Source organism: Tamandua tetradactyla, chromosome X (assembly GCF_023851605.1).
Source record: "Tamandua tetradactyla isolate mTamTet1 chromosome X, mTamTet1.pri, whole genome shotgun sequence".
Lineage (NCBI taxonomy): Eukaryota > Metazoa > Chordata > Mammalia > Pilosa > Myrmecophagidae > Tamandua > Tamandua tetradactyla.
Window position 1 is genome coordinate 114,855,107 of NC_135353.1, and position 27,477 is coordinate 114,882,583.

At 37.7% G+C, this 27,477-nt stretch overlaps 1 protein-coding gene across 9 annotated transcripts in view; it reads left to right on the forward strand.

The window, feature by feature from the left end:
• The window catches only part of PHF8 (PHD finger protein 8), a 178,891-nt gene that overhangs the window by 14,979 nt on the left and 136,435 nt on the right, over nt 1-27,477 (forward strand). For 8 of the 9 annotated variants that reach the window (XR_013169558.1, XM_077146599.1, XM_077146598.1 and 5 more), the window contains 6 exons: nt 19,688-19,773; nt 20,153-20,261; nt 21,703-21,863; nt 22,452-22,593; nt 24,051-24,237; nt 26,121-26,283. Coding sequence is in view for 8 of the 9 variants with exons in the window: in XM_077146599.1 (XP_077002714.1) it covers nt 19,688-19,773; nt 20,153-20,261; nt 21,703-21,863; nt 22,452-22,593; nt 24,051-24,237; nt 26,121-26,283 (848 nt within the window). In the remaining variant the exon portion in view is untranslated. Of the gene's footprint in view, nt 1-19,687; nt 19,774-20,152; nt 20,262-21,702; nt 21,864-22,451; nt 22,594-24,050; nt 24,238-26,120; nt 26,284-27,477 lie in introns of those variants that run through there. The other variant, XM_077146602.1, reaches the window with a different exon arrangement.

Genomic DNA, 27,477 nt, shown 5'->3' on the forward strand with positions numbered 1-27,477 from the left:
CATGGGCTGGGAATTGAACTCGGGTCTCCCGCATGGCAGGCAAGAATTCTACCATTGAACTACCCTTGCACCCCCTATGTATTTTTTTAATGCAATTTTATTTATACGTATTATGTATTCACATACCATATAATCATCCAAAGTGTACAATCAGTGGTTTACAGTTTCATCAAATAGCCATGCATTCATCATCACAATAGATTTTTCTTTTTTTCTTGGAGCCCAGGTCTCCTGCATGGAAGGCAAGCATTCTACCACTGAACCACCTGTGCACCCAGTCACAATAGATTTTTGAATATTTTCATTGCTCCAAAAAAATTAAAAAAAGAATAAACTTAAAAATAAAAGTAAAAAAGAACACCTAAAATATCCTATCGCCCCTGTCCCCCCAGTTATTTTTTGTCTTTATTTTCTTATTCATCTATCCATATACTGGATAAAGGGAGTGTCACTCACAGGTTTTTCGCAGTCAGATGGTCACTCCGTGGGAGCTATATAGTTATACAGTCATCTTCAAGAATCAAGGTTATTGGATTAGAGATTAACAGTATCAGGTATTTCCCTCTTAACTACCTCAATACACCAAAAAACAGAAGGAATATCTATACACTGCATAAGAATAACCTCCAGAATGACCCCACAGCTGTATTTGAGGTCTCAGCCACTGAAACTTTGTTTCATTTCTCTTATCCCTTTTGATCAAGAAGTCATTCTCAAACCCATGATGCCAGGGCCAGGCTCATCCCCGGGAGTGAGGACCCACGTTGCCAAGGAGATTTATACCCCGGGAGTCATGTCCCACATAGTGGGGAGTTTACCTGCGGAGTTGGCTTAGAGAGAGAGGCCACATCTCAGTAATAAAAGAGATTCTCTGGGGGTGACTCTTAGGCATAATCATAAGTAGGCTTAGCTTTTCCTTTGCAGTTTCATAAGGGCAAACCCCAACATCAAGGGCCTGGCCCATCAACTTGGCAGTCCCCAGTGCTTGTGAAAATATCAGATCTTCTCCAGGTGGGGGAGTTTAATGTTTACACCTTTTCCTCCAGTCCCCTCAAGGGGACTTTACAAACACTTCTTTATCTTCTATCCAAATTACTTTGGGCTGTATCGGGGCATCACACTAACCTGTATTAACCAACAAGATCTCGCTTCCTATTCAAGATTCCATGTAATTACTGTGTTTGAATAAGCTAACCATACAAGTTAAATTAGATATTGTGCTACTGAAAATATAAATTTTGTACCAAATAAACATCTTTTCCTTTGGTCTCATACAGAAGTTGAAGTTTTAATATACAGTCAATATCATCCTTTACCCTTTAGTCTGATATACTTTAGTCCTACCCACATCAGCTTCATTTATATCTTTAATTGAAGTCTGATCACTTTTTCAGTGTATTTAACAGCTGCTGTATGTCTCCCTCAATTTTGAAAAGCAGTTTTACTGGATATAGAATTCTTGGTGAGCAGCTTTTTCCTCTTAGCACTTTAAGTATGTCACTGTCTTCTTCCCTCTGGCTTCTGATGAGAAATCGGAATTAAATCTTATTGAGGGTACCTTGTATGTTACTCGTTCCTTTTCTTTTGTGCCTTTTAGAATTTGATTATCCATGTGTCTGGGTGTGGCTCTCTTTTAGTTTATACTGTTTGGATTTCATTGAGCTTCTTGAATATGTATATTCATGTCTTTAATTAAATTTGGGAAGTGTTCAGTATTATTGCTTTAAATATTCTCTCTGCTCCTTTTTCTGTTTCTTCTCCTTCTGGGGCTCCCACAATGCATATATTGGTACTTGATGGTGTCCCACAGGTCTCTCGGGCTCTGTTAATTTGTCATCATTCTGCTTTTTTTCTGTTCTTCAGACTGAATGATTTCTTATCTTCTTATTTCTTAACTCTTATTGAGTTCACTGATATTTTTCTTCTCCTAGCTCCAATCTGCTGTTGAATACCTGTAGGGAAATTTAGTTTCTATTTCTGTAGTGTTCAGCTTTTTAAGATTTCTCTCTCTTCATCGATATTCTCTTTGTGTTCATCTATCATTTTTCCTGAATTCCTTTAGTTTCTATGTTTTCTTTTATCTCTTTGAACATCTTTAGGACCATTCTAAGGCTTTACATTCCTCTGCAAGGGTCATCATTTTGTATTTCTTTCAATGGTTTTTCTTTTTTTTTTTTAACTTTTTAAATTGTATAATATAACATGTATACAAAGTAAAGAAAGAAAAAAGCAATAGTTTTCAAAGCACTCTTCAACAAGTAGTTACAGGATAGATCCCAGAGTTTGTCATGGGCTACCATACCATCCTCAGATTTTTCCTTCTTGCTGCTCCAGAACATTGTAAGCTAGAAGGAATTAATATTTTTTTTGTCATCACAATCAACTTTTTTTGTGAAAACTAATATATATATACAACAAAGCAGTAAATTTCAAAGCACAGCACAACAATTAGTTATAGAATAGATTGCTGAGTTTGATATGGGTTACAATTGCATAATTTTAGATTTTATCTAGCTGCTCTAAGATACCGGAGACTAAAAGAAATATCTATATAATGATTAAGCAATCATACTTGTTTGTTAAACCCTACCTTCTCTGTAAAACTCCACCATCATCTTTGATCTTTCTCCCACTCTATAGGGGTATTTGGACTATGGCCATTCTAACTTTTTCATATTGGAAGGGTCTGTCAATAATAAAAGGTAGGAAGATAGAACTAGCTGATGTTCTGGAAAGGCTGGCCCCTCTAGGTTTCAGGAATTACCTGGTCCAAGGACCTAACTGGAAGTTGTAGGTTTCTGGAAAGTTACCCTAGTGCATGGAACCTTTGTAGAATCTTGCTCTAAGTGTTCTTTAGGATTGGCTGAAATGGTTTTGGTTGGGGTTTGGCAAGTTATGATAGGTAGCAATGTCTAACTGAAGTTTACATAAGAGCAACCTCCAGAGTACCTTCTTGACTATTTGAATTCTCTTAGGCACTGATACCTTATTTACTACACTTCTTTTTTTCTGTTTTCGTCAGGATGGCATTCTTTCAATGCTTTTTAACCTTTTACTATAACCTGGACATTTTGATATTTTAAATGTGTCTCTAGAATTTAGACACTGAGGTGTCTGTTTCTTAAGCTTGTATCCATCTACAATTATGACAGAGCTTTCCTTTAATACATGGCAGTGACAAAAGAAAAAGAAAACACCTTTCATAGTCTTTGCAAATTGGCTTGTGTTTATCCCTCTGTACAGTAAGTTTGCCTGAGGTAAAAGTTAGAATTCTCCCTGGTCTTTCTTTGCATGTATCTTGTTCTGGGCATGTGTGCACTGGCTTGGAAATTCTCCTGTTTACATGAATCCACATGTCCCCTTTTCTCCAGGAAACTGTGTATCTTCATTGCCCAAGGCACCACACTGTGTGACCTACCGCCATCAGTCTCCTGCCCCAGGCTGCTGTCATTTGTCTGAGTTGACTTGTTTTCACATAACACTTTGTTAGAGAGCTCTGAGAGCTGCCTCTTGGTGCAGGGCAAGTTCTGGTTGAGTCTCTCAGGCTGCCGCCGGATAGATTGCCACAGATATACAAGCCCTTAGTTTGTGCACGAGAGTTACTTTGCTCCCTCAGAAGAACTGGGACCAGGACCTGCTGTTCCATACCAAGCGGAGGTGTGTCCAGCCAGGGGGCCAGGAGATCCTATTGTTTGTAAGTTGCCTTTTTAAAAATAAACTTGGTCATTGCCTCCTTACTGCAACCTTTTTTAAAAATTTTACTTTTATTTTTATAAACACTCCCCCTTCTTCCCCATCCCCCAGTAACTTGTAATCTACTTTCTATCTCTGTGAATTTGGTATTTCTAGTCATCTCTTATAAGTGATATCATGTAATTTTGTTTTATGTGTCTGGCTTATTTCACTGAGCATTTTTTTCAAATTATTTATTTTTTTGTTAAACATAACAACATACAAACACGAACATTTTTACCATATGATCATTCCATTCTTAATATATAATCAGTAACTCACGATATCATCACATAGTTGTATATTCATCGTCATGATCATTTCTTAGAACATTTGGATCAATTCAGAAAAATAAATAAAAAGAAAAAAATTAATACATACCATATCTGTACTCCCTTTCATTGATCACTAGCATGTCAATCTATTAAATTTATTTTAACATTTGTTCCCCCTATTATTTGTTTATTTTTAATCCATATGTTTTACTCATCTGTCCATAAGGTAGATAAAACGAGCATCATACACAGGGTTTTCACAGTCACACTCACTGAGCAATTTTTAAAACTAATAGCCATCCAAAAGATATAAAGTAGTATCTCAATGCGTTTTTTTTTTTTTTGCATGGGCAGGCATCAGGAATCGAACCCAGGTCTCCAGCATGGCAGGCGAGAAATCTGCCTGCTGAACTACCATGGCCCGCCCTCAATGTGGTTTTAATTTACAATTCCCTGATGACTAATGATGTTCAGCATCTTTTTATATGTTTATTGAGTATTTATATATCTCCTTTGGAGAAATGTCTGTTCAAGTCCTTTGCCCATTTTTAAATTGAGTTTTTTGTCTTTTCTTTACTGAGTCAGGTTCTTTATATATTGTGGATTTTCACCATTATTTGTTAAATGATTTGCAACTCTTCTCCCATTATATAGGTTTTTTTTTTTCACTTTTTTGATATCCTTCATGTACAAAAGTTTTACAGTTTTACTAAGTTCAACTTATCTATTTTTTCTTTTGTTGCTTATGTCTTTGATGTTATATCCAATAATCCATTGCCAAATACAAGGTCCTGAAGATTTTCCTCTATGTTTTCTTCTAAGAGTTTTATGGTTCTAGCTCTTATATTTAGATATTTGATTCATTTTGAGTTGATTTTTGTATATGATATAGAGTAGGATTCTATCTTTATTCTTTTGCGTGTGGATTCAGCATCATTGTTGAAGAGACCATTCTTTCCTGGTTGAGTGGACTTAGCACCTTTGTCAAATATCAGTTGGCCTTAAATGTAAGGGTTTATCTCTAGACTCTCAGTTCTATTCTATCTGTCTATATATCCTTATACTACTGCCACTCTACTTTGATTACTGTAGCTTTGTAATAATTCATTTACTTTTGATAATTACTTTATGAAGTGGGCTGAGTTTTTATCTCGGTATTAGAAATGAGGAAGAGTTTAAACAACTTGTCTGAGATTCTACAGATGATAAGTGGCATAGCTAGGATGTAAACCAAGACATTCTGGCCCTAAAATGTGAGTTCTGAGCTTGACACTAGGGTGTCTACTCAGTGGAGGGAGATTATGAGAGGTAAGACTCAAGTGGCTACAGCTTTCTGGCTTGAACATCTTGTGAGGTCATCGTGCCCTTTGCTGAAATGGGAAAACTAAGAGAGGAAGCATGTTTAGGTGATGACAGAGAGAGAAGTAGAGTTTGGGTATGTTCAATTGTGGTATGTAAATTGGCCATCCAATAGAAATACCCAGAAAGCCGTTGGAGAGAGGCTACTGGGGAGCAAGTGAGATCAGTGAGGGAAAGTGAGGAGAGAAGAGTGCCTAGGCAGGAAGGCCACAGAAATTCCAACATTTTAGAGTTGGAGAAAATAATTCATTAGGAAACAGAAAGAATATCTAGAGACATAATTAAGATCACATCACTTCCCAACTCATAGTCCTCCTATGGCTCCCCAGCGCTTTGTTCAGGAAAAGCCAGAGTCCTTTACGATGGCCTATAAAACCCTATTACATGAGCCTATTACCTTTCTGACCTATTGCTGTCCCCTTTGTACTCCCTACTCCGCAAACACTGTCCTCCTATGTATTGCTTTAATATTTTACGCACACTTTTACCGCAGGGCTTTTGTACTTGCTCTTCTCTCTAATTGGCATGCTCTTCTTTCATATCCATATGGTTTCCTCTCTTATAAAAGTCATTTTGTCAGTTAGTCCTTCCCTGGATTCTCTACTAAAGTTTCACTATCGCCGTCATCCACCCTCCTATAGTTGTGTATGTGCATTTATGTGTACACATGAATATATATGTATATGTACCTATATATTCCCTTTCCTGCTTTATTTTTTCTGCTTAGCTTATTTATCTAACATAAAATATATTTCCTTGATTTATCTTTTTTCTTGTCTGCCCCCCATGAGAACATTAGCTCTATGAGGGCAAGGATTTAAAAAAAATTTTTTTTATTGATTTTTAAATTTTTGTGAAAAATATGACAAGAAAGAAACACAAACATTCTTAACATATGCTCATTCTGTTCTACATATATAATCAGTAATTCACAATATCATCACATAGTTGCATCATGATCATTTCTTGAAATGTTTTTATCTTCAGAAAAAGATATAAAAAGACAACAGAAAAAAATCCATACATGCCATACCCCTTATCCCTCCGTTTCACTGACCACTAGCATTTCAATCTAAGTTTATTTTAACATTTGTTCCACCTATTATTCATTTTTATTCCATATGTTTTACTTGTCTATTGATAAGGTAGATAAAAGGAGCATTAGACACAAGGTTTTCACATTCACACTGTCACATTGTGAAAGCTATATCATTATATAATCATCTTCAATAAACATTACTACTGGAACACAGCTCTACATTTTTAGGCAGTTCCCTCCAGCCTCTCCGTTACATCTTGACTAACAAGGTGATATCTATTTAATGCATAAGAATAACCTCCAGGATAACCTCTCGACTCTGGAGTCTCTCAGCCATTGACACTTTATTTTGTCTCATTTCACTCTTCCCCCTTTGGGTCGAGAAGGTTTTCTCAATCCCTTGATGCTGAGTCTCAGCTTATTCTAGGATTTCTGTTCCACATTGCCGGGAAGGTACACATCCCTGGGAGTCACGTCCCACGTAGACAGCGGGAGGGTGGTGAGTTTGCTTGTTGTGTTGGCTGGAGAGAGAGGCCACATCTGAGCAACAGAAGAGATTCTCTTGGGGGTGACTCTTAGGCCTAAATTTTAAGTAGACTTGACCTATCTTTTGTGGGGTTAAGTTTCATATGAACAAACCCCAAGACGGGGGGCTCAGCCTGTAGCTTTGGTTGTCCACACTGCTTGTGAGAATATCAAGAATTCAACTTGGGGAGGTTGAATTTTCTCCCCGTTCTCACCATTCCCCGAACGGGACTTTGCAAATACTTTTCCACTCACTGATCAAATCACTCTGGGATTCATTGGGGCATCACTCTAGACAAACCAACAAAATCTCATGTCCTATACAAGATTCCAAGTACTTATGGTGTTCAATCAAGCTGTCTACATAAATTATATTAGGAAATGCACTAGTCAAAATATAAATTTTGTACCAAATAAACATTTTTTGCTTTAGTCTCGCACGTAAGGTGAAATTTTAAAATGTTAATTACCATCTATTTTCAGCACCCTGCAGTAATGACATTCCTTTGTTCTTCCTCATGCAAAAACATTTTTAAAATTTGTACATTTAGTCACTATTATTATATACTCTAGGCATTCCTAGATTATGCCATCTCAATCTTCATCGTCTATCTTTCTTTCTGATTTCATTTATGCCCCCAACCCTCCTCCCTCTATCATTCTCACATGCAGCTTCATTCAGTGTTTTAACATAATTGTCTTACAGTTAGGTAGTATTGTGCTGTCCATTTCTGAGTTTTTATATTCAGTCTTGTTGCACAGTCTGTATCCCTTCAGCTCCAATTACCCAATATCTTACCTTATTTCTATCTCCTGATGGTCTCTGTTACCAACGAAATAGTCCAAGTTTATTCACCAATGTCAGTTCATATCAGTGAGACCATACAGTATTTTTCCTTTTGTTTCTTGCTAATCTCACTCAGCATAATGTCCTCAGGGTCCATCCATGTTGTTACATACTTCATAACTTTATTCAGTCTTACAGCTGCATAATATTCCATCATATGTATATACCACGGTTCGTTTAGCCACTTGTCTGTTGATGGACATTTTGGCTGTTTCCATCTCTTTGCAATTGTAAATAATGCTGCTATAAACATTGGTGTGCAAATGTCCGTTTGTGTCTTTGCCCTTATGTCCTTTGAGTAGATACCTAGCAATGGTATTGCCGGGTCATATGGCAATTCTATATTCAGCTTTTTGAGGAACTGCCAGGCTGCCTTCCACAGTGGTTGCACCATTTGACATTCCCACCCACAGTGAGTGTGCCTCTTTCTCCACATCCTCTCCAGCACTTGTCATTTTCTGTTTTGTTGATAACGGCCATTTCAGTGGGTGTGAGATGATATCTCATTGTGGTTTTGATTTGCATTTCTCTAATGGCCAGGGACGTTGAGCATCTCCTCATGTGCCTTTTGGCCATTTGTATTTGCTCTTCTGAGAAGTGTCTGTTCAAATCTTTTTCCCATTTTGTAATTGGATTGGCTGTCTTTTTATTGTTGAGTTGAACAATCTCTTTATAAATTCTGGATACTAGACCTTTATCTGATATGTCATTTCCAAATATTGTCTCCCATTGTGTAGGCTGTCTTTTTACTTTCTTGATGAAGTTCTTTGATGAGCAAAAGTGTTGAATTTTAAGGAGTTCCCATTTCTTTCTTTCTTTCTTTCTTCAGTGCTCTTGTTTTGGGTGTAAGGTCTATAAAACCGCCTCCAAGTATAAGATTTATAAGATATTTCCCTACATTTTCTTCTAACTGTTTTATGGTCTTAGATCTAATGTTTGGGTCTTTGATCCATTTTGAGTTAAATTTTGTATAGGGTGTGAGATATGGGTCCTCTTTCATTCTTTTGCATATGGATATCCAGTTCTCTAGGCACCATTTATTGAAGAGACTGTTCTCTCCCAGGTGAGTTGGCTTGGCTGCCTTATCAAAGATCAATTGTCTATAGATGAGAGGACTCTAGTCTATTCCATTGGTCAGTACATCTCTCTTTATGCCAGTACCATGCTGTTTTCACCACTGTAGCTTTATAATATGCCTTAAAGTCAGGTAGCATGAGGCCTCCGACTTCATTTTTTTTTCTCAGGATATTTTTGCTATTCGGGGCACCCTGCCCCTCCAGATAAATTTGTTTATTGGTTTTTCTATTTCTGAAAAGTAAGTTGTTGGAATTTTAATTGGTATTGCATTGAATCTGTAAATCAGTTTAGGTAGAATTGACATCTGAACTATATTTAGTCTTCCAATCCATGAGCACGATATGCCCTTCCATCTATTTAGGTCTTCTGTGATTTCTTTTAACAATTTCTTGTAGTTTTCTTTGATAGATTTTTTGTCTCTTTAGTTAAATTTATTCCTAAGTATTTTATTCTTTTGGTTGCAATTGTAAATGGAATTCATTTCTTGATTTCCCCCTCAGAAAATCAAGAATGAATACTAGTTCATTACTAGTGTATAGAAACACTACGGATTTTTGAGTGTTGATCTTGTAACCTGCCATTTTGCTGTACTCATTTATTAGCTCTACTAGTTTTGCTGTGGATTTTTCGGGTTTTTTGATATATAGTATCATATCATCTGCAAACAGTGAGAGTTTTACTTCTTCCTTTCCAATTTTGATGCCTTTTATTTCTTTTTCTTGTCTAATTGCTCTAGCTAGAACTTCCAACACAATGTTGAATAAAAATGGTGATAGTGGACATCCTTGTCTTGTTCCTGATCTTAGGGGGAAAGTATTCAGTTTTTCCCCATTGAGGATGATATTAACTGTGGGTCTTTCATATATTGGCATCTTAATTATATTTAGTCTTCCAGTCCATGAACACAGTATGGAGGGCAAGGCTTTTTTGTTTTCTTCTTTCTGGGTCCAATTCTCCCTAGCACCTAAACCAGGGCCTGGTAAATACTCATTAAATGTTTGTTTAATGAATGGACACCAGGACAATGAGGTGTTACAGAATTCAAGGATAGAGAGATTTCCAAGAGGAGAGACTGCAGGGTCACCAATATGGAAATACTGTTAAGAGTTCAAAGTGATATAAAGAAGAGAAATATTTATGCATGTATCTACCAGGAGGTTCAAACCTTGGTGAGATCTGTTTTAGAAGAGAGTGGGGACTGTAGTGGGAGGTAAGAAAGTACACAAAGCAATTTTTAAAAAAATTCTTTTTATATACTTGGCTCTGATAGAACATCTTTGGGTACTACAGGGTGGTTTAGAACAGGAAGTAGGGTTTTCACTGTATGTGCTTGTGTAAATTTTGTTTTGCATGGGCAGGCACTGGGAATTGAACCCGGGTCTCTGACATGGTAGGTGAGAACTCCCCCTGCTGAGCCACTATGGCCCGCCCCTTGTGTACGTTTTGAATTTTGTACCATGTGTAAGTGTTACCCATTAAAATAAAAGTTATTATGAAGCTGCAAAGATGATGTTTGGCTATGAATGGGCAGAGAGGGGCAAATAGGAAGGATGATGGGTCTTTTTTTAATTTTTAAAGATGAGTGAGCTTATTTAAATTTTAAGGGGAAGGAGAAGGTAGAGAGGGAGAGCTTGCAGATATTGTAGAAAGAGGATAATTTTTGAGAAAGTAAAAAAAGATATGACCCAGGTGGAAAAACTGTCTTTAGAAGGAAGGAAGGATAGCTTTTTCATCATGAACAAGATAGATTTGGCTTGGGAAGGTGAGATAGTTTCCATCTAATTGCTTTCATATTCTCTAAGAAGTAGGAGGCAAGGTTATTTGCTGAGAGAGAACTAGTAGGTAGTTGGGTCAGAGATTTGGAATAGCTACTGTGGAGTGTGTGTAGGAAGGCTGAGCAGAAAAATATTGGAGGAAATCTGGGCATCATATCCAAGATAATTTGGATAGTATGAATTTGTTGTGGCATCAATCCATTTGGGTGGTTTTTTTCTAGCTATGTCTAATGGTCCAGTTTTTTGTGGCTTGTATGTAAGGGTTGGGGTTTGTATCTAAGAGTGATAGAAAGGCAAGTGTTTTGAAGATATCTGTAAGAGAGTGGTTGAAGTGAGGAATATTGGAATCTAAGCTAGACAGGGAAGGAAGATGAAGTCCAGAATAGGTGAATAGGGGAAAAGTGGGAGGATCAAGGGATTGTGAGGGCAAAGAACGAGGGTAGTGAGTAAGAGATGGTGGTTAGAGAGTGTGATATATGAAATTCATATTTCAGAGATGGAGTAATTACATATGTTTACAAGTTCTGGGGTTTAACCATGAGACTCTGTGGCTAAAATGATAGAAGAAGCAACAGTCTCTGAAGATGAGAATGTCATAGAACTAAAAGGCCATGATGTTGGGCCTCCACATTGATACTTGTGTCACACATGTGTTCGCATGATTTGGGCTGGAGAGAAATCTGTGAGTGGGCTCTTCTGTGAGTGAGGATGTGTTATGGAGGTGCAGTGCTTATAAAGAGATGTAGGAAGTGATATGATTGGATGATATGAAACTTGGAGAGGTGAGGGATTTTACACAAGGATAGAGGAAAGATGATCTAAATGTCTCACTGGAGAGTGAGGGGAATGTCTGCTCATACCCACAGCCCAGCCTTGAGTTATGAGGGTGTGGGAAAATGTGCAGCTTCCACCTAATAGGACTCTAGCACAGTACTTTCTGTGGCAAAGGATGGGGGTATTTAAAAAATTTTTTCCAAATCATAATGGGTCAATCCTTTTGTAAGGTAAAATAAAATGAATAACTACAAAGATGATATGAACTAGTTTTTTATGATTGGATTCAATAGTCATAGCATTACTCTGCCATATTGCTATAAAAATTTCTAGATGCTTACTCTCACTTTCTGTACTTATCACAGACCTGTAGTAAACAGTTCACAAACTAAGATCAGTCCATAGGACACACTTTGAATAGCATTGGTTTAGTGGGCATGGTTTTCTTTTAGGAGAAGCTGGGTTTAGTGAGCTAGGAAGGTGAACAAGATGGGGGAGGTGTTTGAAGGGGAAGTGAGCATAGACAAGATTGTTTATCAGGGAATGAGATTGCTAGGGGTACAACAGAAAAGCTGGGGAATTGAGAAAAGCAGTGGATATTTGGGGTAGAGAGCACATAGCCATACAGGGATGAATGTTCAGGAGAGATAGATGACTTGGAAGGGCTTGAGACAGAAAGCATGTAGAGCAGGGAAGTGAATTGATGCTACTTTTTTTCTTTTTAATATTTTTATTGGCAAATCTTCACGCATATACATTCCATACAAGGTGCGCAATCAATCGTGCACAGTATCATCACATAGTTGTGTATCCATCACCGTGATCATTTCTAGAGCATTTTCATCATTCAAGAAAAAGAAATAAAAACAAAAAAGAAAGCACTCATGCATCCCTTGTGCCTTAGCCTTCCCTCTCATTGACCACTAGTAATTGAATCTACCTAATTTATTTTACCTCTACATCTCCCCTATTTATTTTTTATCCATATTTTTTTACTCATCTGTCCATACCCTGTATAAAAGGATCATTAGACACAAATTTTCACAATCACACAGTCACATTGTAAAATTTATATTGTTATACAGTTGTCTTCAAGAATCAAGATTACTGGAACACAGCTCCACAGTTTCAGTTACTTACCTCGAGTCACTCCAATACACCATAAACTAAAAATTGGTATCTATATAATGCATAAGAATAACCTCCAGGGTAACTTCTCAACTGTTTGACATCTCTCAGCCACTGAAATTGTATTTTGTGTCGTTCATCTCTTCCCCTTTTTGGTCAAGGAAGGCTTTCTCAATCTCATTATGTCAGGTCCTAGTGAATTCCGGAAGTTCTGTCCCACCTTGTCAGGGAGATTTACACCCCTGGGAGTCATATCTCATGTACTGGCGAGGGCAGTGAGTTCACCTGTCAAATTGTCTTAGAGAGAGGCCACATCTGGGCAACAAAAGAGGTTCTCTGGTGATGATTTTTAGGCATAATTTTAAGTAGGCTTAGGCAGTCTGAAACTTTGCAGCACTAAGTTTCATAGGGGTGAACCCCAAGAACAAGGGTTCAGCCAATTGATTTGGTGTTCCCACTGCTTGCAGGGATATCAGAAATTCTCCAAATGGAGAAGTTTGAATATTTCTTCCTTTCTCCCTAGTCCTCCAAGGGGACTTTGAAAATACTACTTTATTCACTACCCAAATTATTCTGGGATATATCAGGACATCATACTAACCTGGACAAACCAACAAGATCTCATGCCCTGTTCAAGATTCTATGTACTTATGATGTTCAGCTAAACTGGCTGTACAAGTTAAATTAGGTAATGCACTACCCAAAATATAAATTTTGCACCAGCTAAACCTCTCTTCCTTTGGTCTCACACAGAAGTTGAAATTTTAAAATATGGACCATATCGTCCTTTACCCTGTATTCTCATCTATGGGGAATGTATTTTAAAAATGTTTGGCAGGTGTGAAAAGTCAAGTTTGAACTAGGTATCTAGTGAAAAAAAAGCTATTACTTTTTTCATTTATAAACACAATCTAATTTAATTCTCACAACAATTCCACTCAGTATATACATTATTATTTCCAGTCTACATATGAAGAAACTACAGTTCACTCAGATTTATTTATTCCCCTATGGTTCTGTTTAGTCCTGTTTCTAGGGTCCAAATTCCTTTTTTCTTTTTCTTTTTTTTTTTTGTTAGAAAAGTTTTAGCCTTTGTCTGAGGCTCCTTATATCCAGGATATGGATGGGTGAGTAAAAATATGGATAAAAATAAATAAATAAATAATGGGGGGACAGAGGACAAAATAAATTGGGTAGATGGAAACACTAGTGGTCAATGAGAGGGAGGGGTAAGGTGCATGGTATGTATGAGTTTTTTCTTTCTTCTTTTTATTTCTTTTTCTGGAGTGATGCGTGTGTTCTAAAAAAGTGATCATGGTGATGAATACACAACTATGTGATGATATTGTGAGTCATTGATTGTGCACCATGTATAGAAAGAATGTGTATGAAGATTTCCCAATAAAAAAATAATAAAAAATAAGGAAACTGCTCCTCAATTCCTGGCAGGTTATCTATCAGGTCTCTTCCTTTGCCTGGCATCACCCAAACCTGGATCAGAAAACAGTTAGCACTGTCCTTCCAGTCGACCAAGATGGCAGGGTAAAATGCTCCGGGGTGCCGTCTCCCTGTAGAATCTTTAAGCAATTAGCAAAATCTGGCAAATCCATCTTCCTCAAAACTCCAGAAAATAGTTAAAGAGTTGCAGTAATTGAGCAAGGGCTGAATCAAGAAAAAGCACCTTGAAAAATGGTAGGCGAAGCTCATGGAGACTTTGGTAGCCCTTCTCCCACCCCGCCTCAGTATGTTGTAGAGCCGGCCTGTGTACCCATTGTGAGTCCCTGGCCCCAGTCCAGAGGGAGCAGAATAACCCTTATGTGCACACAGGGTGCCTATATGTCAGGGTCAGTCTATCGGGTGGAAACCTGGAAGACTGAACCAGGAAACTTGTCTTAGGCTCACCTTCCCAGAATTTGTCTTAGAGGCACAGATGCAGCTTCCATGTATCTATAGTAGTATAAGGCGCCTGGGGCAAAGGATTGCCTGCATTAAATCAGCCAGTAGATCACGAAGAAGGAGGTGAAAGAATATTTTAAAGGAAATAGAGAGGACATTGGAATTCCTGTAAGTGGAGGAATTCCTAAGGCCAGGAGCAAGCCCAAGCCCAGGACAAGAAATAGACTCCACTCAGGCTCAGATTAGATAGAGGACCCTGCATTTGCTTTGGGCTGATCTTGATAGAAGAGCTAAGCTCTGAAGGAGACCACCAGCCAAAGCAGAGCAGTGGCAAATGTCTTCACATAGATTATGGTGGCTGTCATGGTTAGGGACAGGTGTCAACTTGGCCAAGTTGTGGTACCTGTTCATCTGATTGGGCAAGCGCTGGCCTGTCTGTTGCAATGAGGACATTTCATAGGATTAGGTCATGATCACGTCAGCTACATCCACAGCTGATTCCATTTGTAATCAGCCAAAGGGGAGTGTCTTCTGCAATTAGTGATGCTAAATCCAATTGTGGGAAGCCTTTTAAGGAGGACTCAGAGGAGACAGGTTCCATTCCTGCTTTGGCTGGTGAGCCTCTCCTGTGGAGTTCATCCAGGCCATCCATTGGAGTCATCAGCTTCGCAGCCTGCCCTGTGGATTTTGGACTCTGCATTCCTACGGTCACGTGAGACACTTTCATAAATTTTATACTTGCAAGTGTTCCCTGTTGATTCTGTTTCTCTAGAGAACCCTAACTAATACAGTGGCGAAGGCATGTCTGTTTACTTAGGTGGGGTTATATGATGTGTGAATAAAACTGTTTAAAAATGAACAGAGAGAAACAAGTGCTAGAGAAAATGTAAAGAAAGAGATATACCTGTTCACTGTCAGTAGTGAATAGTGCCCTCTTGGAGGGCAGTGTGGTGGTTCCACAGGAGGCTAGAGGTGGGATTGCCATATGATCCTGAAACCCTTTTGCTCAGCATATATCTGGAGGAGCTGAGTGTGGGGACATGAATGGACATTTGCACACTGGTGTTTCTGGCAGCAGTGTTTCCGATTTACAATGAATGGAGGTGGCCTAAGGGTACAATGACTTGAGGACTGGAAGGGGGAACTGTAGTATATACATACAGCAGGCTACTGAGAAACCGCAAGAAAGAATGAAGTTGTGAGGCAGCAACTAGGTGAGTGAACCTTAGGGACTGTATTTTGAATGAAATGTCAGAAACAAAAAGACATATTATCATGCCTCACTCATATGGACTAACTATAATATAAAAACGTGGTGAATTGAAGTTGAGAGCATGGCTTATCAGGTTGCGGCCTATTGTAAAGGGTCCTAGATTGTAAGCTCTGACAGCAGTCACATATATTCAAGAGTTTTAACTGTTATTTCTAAATTCTGAGATACTGAGCTATTTGTATATAACCTGGTCATTCCCAGAAACTTCCGATATTTATGTGACATGTAGAGTTAGAGCTCTGAAGCTATCAGAGTCCTATGTAGGAACTGTTTAAAAAGTTGAAAAAGGGATCTGACTTCAACTAGAGATATAAATGAAGCTGATTTGGATAGGATTGGGGTAGATAAGAACATAGGGTAAAGGATGATATTGTCCATATTTTAAAACTTCAAATTCTGTATGAGAACAAAGGGAGAGAGATATAGTTGGTGCAAAATTTGTATTTTGGGTAGTGCATTACCTAATTTAACTTGTATGGTCAGTTTAGTTAACCCCATAAGTACATGGAATCTTGAATAGGGAGTGAGACCTTATTGGTTCATTCATGTTAGTGTGCTGCCCCAATATATCCCAGAGTTATTTGGGCAATGAATAATGCAAGGTCCCCTTGGCAGACTGGGGAGAAAGGAAGAAATATTCAACTTCCCCATTTGGAGAATTTCTGATATTTTTGCAAGCAGTGGGGACAGCCAAATCAATAGGCTAAACCCTCAATCTTTGAGTTTGCCACTATGAAACTTATTCCTACCAAGGATAGCCTAAGCCTACTTAAAATTATGCCTAAGAGTCGTCCCCAGAGAACTTCTTTTGTTGCTCAGATGTGGCCTCTCTCTAAGCCAACTTGGCAGGTGAACTCATTGCCCTCCCCCATACATGAGACATGACTCCCAGGAGTGTAAATCTCCCTGGCAAGGTGGGACAGAACTCCTGGGAGTCACTGCGATTCAACATCATGGGATCGAGAAAGCCTTCTTGACCAAAAGGGGGAAGAAATAAACCAGACAAAATAAAATTTCAGTGGCTGAGAGGGTTCAAACAGAGTTGAAAAGTTACCCTGGTGGTTATTCTTATGCATGATATAGATACCCCTTTTTAGTTTTATGGTGTATTGGAGTGGCTGGAGGGATGTACCTGAAACCGTTGAGCTGTGTTCCAGTAGCCTTGATTCTTGAATATGATTGTATAACGATATAACTTTTACAAAGTGACTGTGTAATTGTGAAAACTTTGTGTCTGATGCTGTTTTTTTATCCAGGGTATGAACAGATGAGTAAAAAATATGTGGATGAAAAATAAATAAATAATGGGGGAATAAGGAGTAAAATAAATTGGGTAGATGGAAATACCTAGTGGTCAGTGAGAGGGAGGGGTAAGGGGTAAGGGATGTATGAGTTTTTTTTTCTTTTTATTTCTTTTTCTTGAGTGATGCAAAATGTTTTAAAAATGATCATGGTGATGGATACACAGCTATGTGATGATACTGTGTGCCATTAAATGTACACCATGTATGGAATGTATGTGGGTGAAGATTTGTCAATTAAAATATTTAAGAGAAAAAAATAAAGAAGTTTTGGGTTTATAGAACAATAATGCATAAAATACAGGATTCTCATATACCACCCTATTATTAACAGTTTGTGTTGGTGTGAAACATTTGTTACAATTGATGATAGTATATTTTTATAATTGTACTATTAACTATAATTCATAGTTTAATTTGAGGTTCACTGTGTAATATAGTTCAATGGATTTAAAAAATATTTTATTCTGTTAGCATATATACAGTCTAGATTTCCTCTTTTAATTACATTCAGATATATATTTCAGTACTGTTAATTATGTTCACAATGATGTGCTACTATCACCACCATCCATTACCAAATATTTCCATAATTCCAAAAAGGAACCCTGTATATTTTAAATCTTTATTTATTTATTTATTTATTTATTTGTTTATTTTTATATTTTAAATCTTAACTACCCATTCCCTATCCCCACCTCATCCCCTGACAACTTGATTCTAGATTCTGACTCTATGAGTTTGCTGATTCTAATTGTTTGAAATTAATGAGATCATATGATATTTGTCTTGTTGTGCCTGACTTATTTTGGATAACATATTGCATTCAGAGTTTATCCATGCTGTGTTGTTAAACATGTATGAACATTTCATTCCTCTTTATGGTTGAATAATAGTCCATTGTATGTACATACTGCATTTTTATCCATTCGTTGATTGGTATACACTTGTTTATTTCCGTTTTTTGGCAGTTGTGAATGATGCTGCTATGAACATTGGTGTGCAAATATCTATTCATGTCCCTGTTCTCAATTCTTTTGGGAATTGAAAATCCAGTAGTGGGATTGCTGCATCATATAGTAGTTCTGTACTTAGCTTTCTGAGGAACCACTAAACTGTCTTCCACAAAAGCTGCACCATTTTAACTTGTCAGCAGCAATGACGACTGTTCCTAATACTCCGCATTCTCTCCGAAATTTGTCATTTTCCATTTTATTAATAGCAGCCATTTTAATAGGTGTGAAATGATATCTCATTGTTGTTTTGATTTGCCTTTCCTTGATGGCTAATGATGTTGAGCATCTTTTCATGTGCTTTCTGGCCATTTGTATGCCTTCTATGGAGAAATGTCTATTCACGTTTTTTTTTAATTGGGCTGTTTGTCTTTTCATTGTTAAGTTGAAAGATTTCTTTATATATTTTGGATAGTAAACCTTAATTGGATAGGTGGCTTCCAAAAACTTTCTCCTATTGTGTATGTTGTTGTTTTACTTTCATTATAAAGTCCTTTGAGGCACAGAAGTTTTTAATTTTGATGATGTCCTATATATCAGTTTTTTCTTTTGTTGCTTGTGCTTTGGGTGAAAAGTCTAAGAGTCTATTGCCTAAGACAAGGTATTGAAGATGTGATCACTTCTTGATAATTTACTCTGTACCTGGAGGTACTGTGTTTACTCTGTTAGGCACTTTACATTACGTTATCTGATTAAATTATTTAAAAGCCCTACAGAATTGTAGGTGATAGACCCAATTTATTGATATGCACAGGTTTCAGCCATGGGATTAATAGTCTTAGAATATCGTTGATTCCTGATTGCAGGAAGTCAATTTGTGAGCATAATCTTAGCTGAAACAATTTGAGCTCTGCCCTGTTTATATTCTTTTCCATGTAGCAATCCAGAGATTTTAGGAATTTAATTTTAGCCAAAGGAACATGGAGGGGCACTGATTATTTCCTTCGTGAGGAAGGGTTTGATTTTTGTGAGATAATGACTTTAAGTATGCACACACTAAAATTTTCAAAATTAAATAAATGTTTTTTCACATATGAAATAAGCAACATATGCTCATGGTAGAAAATTAGAAAATATAGATAAGGAAGAGAAAAATTATTACTTGTAATCCTTCACTCAGAACCACTGTTGTTAAAATATTCTATCAGCCCTTTTCATTTAATTAAGTAAAATATCTCAGTAAGTTTTAAAATTTTGATTACATGTTGAAATGATAATATTTTAATATAGTGGATTAAATGAAATATTAAAATTAATTTTGCTTGTTTCTTTTTACGTTTTCAGTTTTCAAAATTATGCATTTGGCTCACATTACATTTCTATTGGAGAACACTGCTGTAGAGTCTCTTCCAGCTTTAACCATTCTGAGTCTTAATGAAGCTTTACTGTGTATACATTTTTTAGTTCAGTCATAATTATTCTAGAACACTGTAGTCCAATAAAACTTTCTGCATTGATGAAAATGTTTTATGATCTGCCCAGTATGGTAACTACTGGTCATATGTGGCTACTGAACACATGAAATATGATTGGTGTGATGAAGTAATCGAATTGTAAACTTTATTTAATTTTAATTTAAATGTAAATAACTTATGTGTCCTAATTGGACAGCACAGTACTAGTCCTCATGAAAAATAAAATGTATAAATTTTGTCTGGTTTTCTCTTTTCCAGTTGTGTTGGTGTTGAAGAGGAAAAGGCTGCTGATATTGATCTCTACCACTGTCCCAACTGTGAGGTCTTACATGGGCCTTCTGTTAGTAAGTAGATATTAGAGTTTTCAAGAGAAGGGGTCCAGAGGAAAGAGAAAGTAAAGGAAACTTGGCTTTTCCCTGAGTTCTTCAGATCTGTGTCCCTTGGGAAATAGCAGAAGCCTTTGCAAGCCCCATAGGCCAATAGCTGTCCCACTGAGAGGGCAGAAGTACATGTCTTCACCTCCCTCCGTTCTCAGGGATTCCCCAGAGGAAGAACCCATACTCACCAGCAACTTTCTTGAGTCTTTGAGGCCTTCATTGATTCCAGAAGCTCCAAGGGAAATGCTAGATTATAGGAAATAGCAGGATCTTCCGAGACCTTTGCTCTTGGAACCATAACTCAAGGCCATTCTGATTAATGGTCTCATGTCTTTTCCTGGCTTAGTGAAAAAACGCCGTGGATCTTCAAAAGGGCATGATACACACAAGGGGAAGCCAGTGAAAACTGGGAGCCCTACGTTCATTCGAGAGCTGCGGAGTAGGACCTTTGACAGGTGAGGACCCTTGCCCTGAGAGCCAGTGAATGCTAGGGCCCTGGGACACTGGGACCCATCTTATCCCAACTTTCCCACTACTAAGTGCCTCCCCAGTTTTGGGGTGTCTTCAGGGCTCTGTGAGTTTCCTCTGGGGAGAGATCTTCTGTTTTAGTCCATTTCTAAGAAACAGTAATTAGAACTCCATTTGATGTGCAGAGTACATTAAGGTCCACTTGCAGAAATTTTGATAGGTTGGGAGGTATTATTTGCCCGAGTTACAGAGGATATTTTCATGCACTCAAGGAATGTTATAACCAAAAGGAGTCTTAAAGATCAGAAAGTTTAATACTCTCATTGTAGACAAGAGAAAACTTTTAGAAAATAAAAAAAAATTAAGTGGTCATGTATTTCTTTTACAGTCAAGTAAAAGAAGTTTTTTTTCATCTTTTCATTAAGTTGGCTTTATTAAAAATAATTACTTGAGGGCGGGCCATGGTGGCTCAGCAGGTAAGAATGCTTGCCTGCCATGCCAGAGGATCCGGGTTCGATTCCCGGTGCATGCCCATGTAAAAAAAAAAAAAAATGAAATAAATAAATAAATTACTTGAATTGAGCAAAAATAATGAGTTAAAAAGTAAATGAATAGGAGAGGGGGCAAGGGTAGTTCAGTGGTAGAATTTTCACCTGCCATGCTGGAGACCCAGGTTTGATTCCCAGCCCACGCACTTCCCAAAAAACAAGCAAACAAATAAAAGATAAACAAAAAAATTCAACAAATGGTACTGCAATAATGGGATACTCACATGGAAAAAGAATGAAATGTGACCTCCCCCATATAGCATACAAAAAAAAAAAGAATACTTTCTTTTGCTTAGTTTTTAATTCATTGGAGCATTTTTAGCTTTCCTGTGATTGGAGTGTGGTTTGGAATTATAATTGTGTCTTCAACTTAATATTTTTTTGTTTTGTTTATTTAAAGGAAGTTATTTCCTTTCTACCCCAGACCCTTTTGTCCCTTCCCCAAAGTCAACCAGTTTCTTGTGCATTCTTTGAGAATTAGTATTTGCATTTACAAACACGTGTGTATATGTGTATTTTTTCTTTACACAAAAGTAAACGTTCATATTGTTCTGTGTCTTGCTTTTTTTTTTTGACCTAAATTATATATCTTGAAGATCTATCCAGAATAGCACATACAGATACTCTTCAGTCTTTTTCATGGCTGGGCAGACTGTTGGCTGATTTTTTTCTTTGTCATCCAGAGAAGAGCACCCTATTGACAGGATATTCTGAGTTTAGCTCCCCCACCTCTGCCAGTAACCTGGCCTCTTGCTTTGTAGAGGTCATTTCTTCCCTGGCAAGAAGTTTATACACATTAGGTCCCCTCAGGAAGGCACCCAGTGAGACTTTCAATGGGCAGGGCCTGTGGGGCTCAGGTTTTCTCTCATGTTGTCCACAGCTCAGATGAAGTGATTCTGAAGCCCACTGGAAGTCAGCTGACTGTGGAATTCCTGGAAGAGAATAGTTTCAGTGTACCCATCCTGGTCTTGAAGAAGGATGGGTTGGGGATGACGCTGCCGTCGCCATCATTCACTGTGAGGGATGTGGAACATTATGTTGGTAAGGCACTACAAGCCCTCTTAACTGACATTGTTCATTCCCTTCAAGACTTATATTCCTTCCCTTCAGTCCACCTTTTACAGTTCCTTTATAGAAATCTTAGAAATCTGAGGTGAGGTTGCCTTGCCCAGAGTTAGTTGCAAAATCCTGACCTTCTTTTCCTCCTAATATTCCAAAAAAATCAACCTAGGTTGAACCCCGTTTTTTAACGTGGGAATTATAGGGATCATGGTCTCTCTGTCCTCTTAAGATGAGAAAGCCTTTGGCTCTTGCCTTCACATGCTAATTGTTTTCCAGGCATGAGTTCTTGGACAGAGGAAAAGAAGTGGGGAAGCAGAGCCCAGGCACGTTGCTAAGACACTATGGATGAGGCTGTGTCTAGGCAGTTCCACAGCCCTGGCAGGCCTGGACCCAACACCTAGTTTTAAGGCGAGTGTGGATAGGTTGCGCCCCTAACCACACATACACATACAGTGTCTGAGGAGAGGAACTTTGAGTGTGAAGCCACTCTAAGGGCTGATGTGGAGATAAGAGAGTCTTCCCCAGTCACTGAGACCACTTGGTGTAGAACTCATCTCTTTACTTCAGGTTCTGACAAAGAGATTGATGTGATTGATGTGACTCGTCAGGCCGACTGCAAGATGAAGCTCGGCGATTTTGTGAAATATTATTACAGCGGGAAGAGGGAGAAAGTCCTCAATGTCATTAGTTTGGAATTCTCTGATACCAGGTAGGAGGGGCAAGGGTAACTGAAAAAGCCTACATAGTATCTGCAACTTATGATACAGTGAGTATAGGCATTCTTTTCCCTTTCTGTTGGTGATTTCATCCTTTGGGGAGCTGGTTTATACTTTCAAGGATAGCTGCTCACATTGTAACAAGCAAGTCATATTTCTCCTTCACAGTTTCTAGTGTTGGATAGGTAACACAGTAGCTATATTAATTAATTTTTGTCTCCTTCAAGACCCAAGCTTTCTTAGACCATTTTCTGGTGGAGTATAGACTAATCACTGTTTAACTGCCAGAATAAATCCTCTGTCCCTGGAAATAGATTTAACCTACATAGTTTTTCTAAAGATAAGGTTTCTTAGATTTAGAAAGAAAAAAAAGAAGAAGTTTATAACCTTTTAATGAGTGACTTAAATGATTCTATCTGGATTCTTTCACTCAATAGATACATAGTCTTCTCTGTGATTAAAGCTGTGGGAAATACCAAGAAATCATGACAGTTTGGCCCTTAGGAAATTACTGTCTGATTATTTACTGTTTTTTTAAAACTTTTTATTTTGAATAGTTATAGATTCATTGGAAGTGTGATATATGCAGGGAGGCCCTGTATACCCTTCAGTTAGTTCCTCATATTGATAACATCTTACAACATCAGAACCTTTAATGTTGGTTTTAACATGATAAGTTAAACAATCTAAGGGTTTTTGAAAAACTATTTATTCATATCTCACTTCATTCTGAAAGACTATCTGAGGTAGCTTGTAAGGATGTGTACTGTACAGGATAGAGAAAAAGAAAAGGAAAATAAAGGTGGGGAAATAGAATTTATCTGGTGAGTAGTCTGCACACACAAAATATTCATGTGAATATTTGGGTAGTTGATGGAGATAGGCTGCAGTGTTTTCATTGAGATTCCTGAAGGCCAGAGCAAAGAGAGGAGTATAATATAAGATTGGTGATTTTACATAGGATAAAAGCAACCATATGTTTGGGAGAAGCACCTTTTTATCTGGAATTGAACCCTGAGAGGTTTCTCTAATGAAAGAAGAAGGCACTATGAGATGGCTACAGTACAATAGCTGTTACAGGCCAAATGTTAAGTGAGTGAGCCAGGGGGTGCAGAGGAGAGGGAAATTTGACTATTCAGTGGATGAAATTATTTCCTTTGACTGGGAAAGCCTGTGGAGCTGAGACTTGGGGCTTTTGGAGCTGAGTAGAATGAGGATGCTCTCTAGACTTACAGAAATAAGACTCCTCTATGCCCTTTGTGATTCTGTGGAGACAACTTACTTTCTGTTTTATCTGACCCTCACCTGGGATATGGAGCATTTCATTCAGGCTTTAACCTTCAGCTGGAGAAATTCCCAATATTCAGGAGTATTGGGAGTCAATAAACTGAAACGCTACCTTAGCATACCTCCATCAGCTGACTTCTTCTCTCTACCCCTTCCTTGCTAGGCTTTCTAACCTTGTGGAGACACCTAAGATTGTTCGGAAGCTCTCATGGGTGGAGAACTTATGGCCCGAAGAGTGTGTGTTTGAGAGGCCCAATGTGCAGAAGTACTGTCTCATGAGTGTGCGGGATAGTTATACAGACTTTCACATTGACTTTGGCGGCACCTCTGTCTGGTACCATGTGCTTAAGGTAGGAATGGTTCTGGCTTTTGGACTTCCCTGTTTGTGTGTCAGGTGGCAGGACAAAATGAACTCCTGAGCTCTACTAACCTCCCCGATTCTATTTGGGTGACATTTCCACATAACTACTCTATCTGGGTTGGATGCTTGATGGATATGTTATATATACTGATGATGGCCTTTCTCTGTACTTTGCAGTTTTGATTCTTAATCAAAAACTTTATTGAATATCAGTAGGTACCTAGGGTTTTCCCTGACTGTTAGTTTCTTATCTGAGCCAGTGTATATTCCTAATATCATATATGGAAATGCCCATGTTTACTTCAGAAATTCCTGATAACATGAGAAACTTCTTACCCAGTTTTATCAAGGTATAATTTATATGCCATAAATTCACCCATTTTAAGTGTACAATTTGATGAGTTTTGACACTTGGATACAGTCATTAATTACTGCCACAGTCAATATAGAACATTTCTGAGTTTTTTGTTTTTCGTGTCAGGCCTCCTATAGTTTCCTTTTTCGTGTTTTTTATAGTTCACTAAAAAGGAATTTAATTTTTTAATTAGTGTATTTATTGTCAATGACTGTAAAGAAGTTTAGTCCAAAAAACAAATTTAAGTAATTTTGATTGCTTTTCATCATTATTCATACTTTTTAATTTTCTTATCAGAAATGCTAAGGAAAGAGCAGAGAACTTGGATCTAGTTTGTATCCAAATGATCACAAATCCTGAGCTAGTTGTTTCTATTGCTTTAGCATGAAGGAACTGAAGCATATAAGTGAAAGTGTTGTCATGCAAATGTTAGATTTAAAGTTCTTTGTTTTTCAGTAACTTCATTTGTGTAGAAAAGTTACAAAAATAATAGGAAGAATTCCTGTATCCTTTTCACCCAGATTACCATGTTACCATTTTATTATATTATCTCTTTCTCTCTCTAATCAAGCATAATGAAATGGTAATATGTATATGTGTAAATATATAATTATATGTACATAATAATATATATACATTTTTCCTGAAACATCTGAGAGTAGTTGCATATATGATGTCCCTTTATCTCTTAATAATTCAGAGTGTAGTTCCTAAAAACAAGGGCATATTCTTATGTAATCATAAGTTTAGTTATCAAATCATGAAATGAATTTAATCTAATCTGCAGATCTGATGTAAAATATCTTCAATTGTACATTATATATTTCTAGCGTTGTTTCTTTTCAAATTGAAATGTCTTATCATGAAATATTTGCTGAACTAATTAAGCTGTGGGTTTGAGGTATCTTTGTGCTAGTGGCCTTTTTTCCTTTTTTTACTGAATTATCTATCTGGTGATTACCCAGGCAAAACACAATTAGGAAATAAAATGTTCTTCCAAAAAATGAAGACCTAACATAATCTTCCAAAAAGTCCTTGGGCAGTTACTGAACTTTTAAACTTTTATTAGTTTTGATTGCAGATGTGAGAAGGAACACTCTGTAAATGGCATCTAAAGGCAAATCCAATTTTCTTATTCGTAATGTGGCCTTAAATTCTCCTAGGTCTAGTAGTATTGATCTCCTCATCTATAAAGGCCATTTTTCATTGGCATGGCATCTAAAATAGTAGCTCTCAGTGTACATTTGTCCTAACTTGAACAATTTTGTTTGAAATGCCCTTTCCAAATTGTTTTTGTCACTCTTATGAGCTGATTTATAGAATCTTTCAAGTTCAAAAGGACCTTTTGAATTTTTCCAAATCCACATAAAAATGGTTTTTGGATGGGGTTGGGAAATAACTGTAGCATACTACCATTGTCTTGGAGCGTGGGAGAGAAAATAGAGCTTTAGAACCCCCCGGAAGACTTTTCTGGACACCCCTGATATTTTTGGCACTTTAACCTCTTTTTGTTTCAGGGTGAGAAGATCTTTTACCTGATCCGCCCAACCAATGCCAACCTGACTCTCTTTGAGTGCTGGAGCAGTTCTTCTAATCAGAATGAGATGTTCTTTGGGGACCAGGTGGAAAAGTGCTACAAGTGTTCCGTGAAGCAAGGACAGACACTTTTCATTCCTACAGGTCTTCTCTAGCCCCGTCTGGGAGGGGTTAGGGAGGGTGGGAAGAGGAAGGGAGCCTGTGGCCTAGAACCAGCCTCTCCCCATTATGTATTAACATTATTGTGGGATGTCTCTTTTGTATCAACTGAGGCCCAGAACTGAACTTCAAGAAATTCATGTGGTGGCCAGTGGCCAGCATAGTCACTTAGGGAGGTTGCAAGTGGGTAGATCTAGGAGTAGGCTGATGGACACTTTTACACTGGGCTGACTGATATCAGATTGGTGGACAGATAGAGGACAGTCCTTTTAACTCCAAGAATAGAGACTGAGAGACTAGCAGTCCATGCTACAAATCATAGTGACCTGGGGTGGAGAATTTTACCCTAAATAATATATGCCTGGGCACCATTCCTAGAAATTATAAATTCTTAGGTCTGCGGTGGCATTTCAATGTGTGTATTTTAGAAAAGTCTCTGTTGTCTTCACTGGAGAACCACTAGACCAGATTATTTTACTCTTTGGGTGACTTCGGGCTTTGGAGATGTTGATCAACCCCTGGCTTTTATTTCCTAACTTCTAAAATGGAGTCCATCCCTATTTCAAATAGCCTTTATTGTATTTCTTTACTTGAAAAACCCAGTTTTCACATTTCGCATGTTTTTGAAATCGGAATGTATCTTATAGTTGGTGTGCACATTTAATGTACTGTTTCTTTTCTTGAGGAGAGATGTTATTAAATCGGTGGTGTATTTCTTACGATGGATTGAGTCTTAGAAGAAGAAAATAGTTTAAATGCAGTAGTGCATAGGACAGTACCCATCAGAGTCTCTAGCACATAGTAGGAACCCAGTGTTAGTTTTACATTTCCCAGCTCTATCCTATTCCCTTCAATGCCTTGAAGCACATATCCCTCCCAGAATTTTTCTAGTTTTTTCTACAGGTTACTACTAGAGATGAAACAGTAACTTGCTGATATCACGGCACTGTTCTTCTGTTCTCTCCTTTCTCTGGGCATCTGTGGCACCTGCTTTTTGTTGATAGCACTTTCCATGACCTGCCTTTTCTTGTTTTAATTGTGTTTATGTCTGTATTGACTATTAGATGATAAGCTACTTGAGGGTATGGTTTGTGTCATATTCTTCTGTTTTCTTTTGACATTTAATGCTTTATGCAAATGTTCATATATTTATATGCTTTTATACATATAAAGCATTAT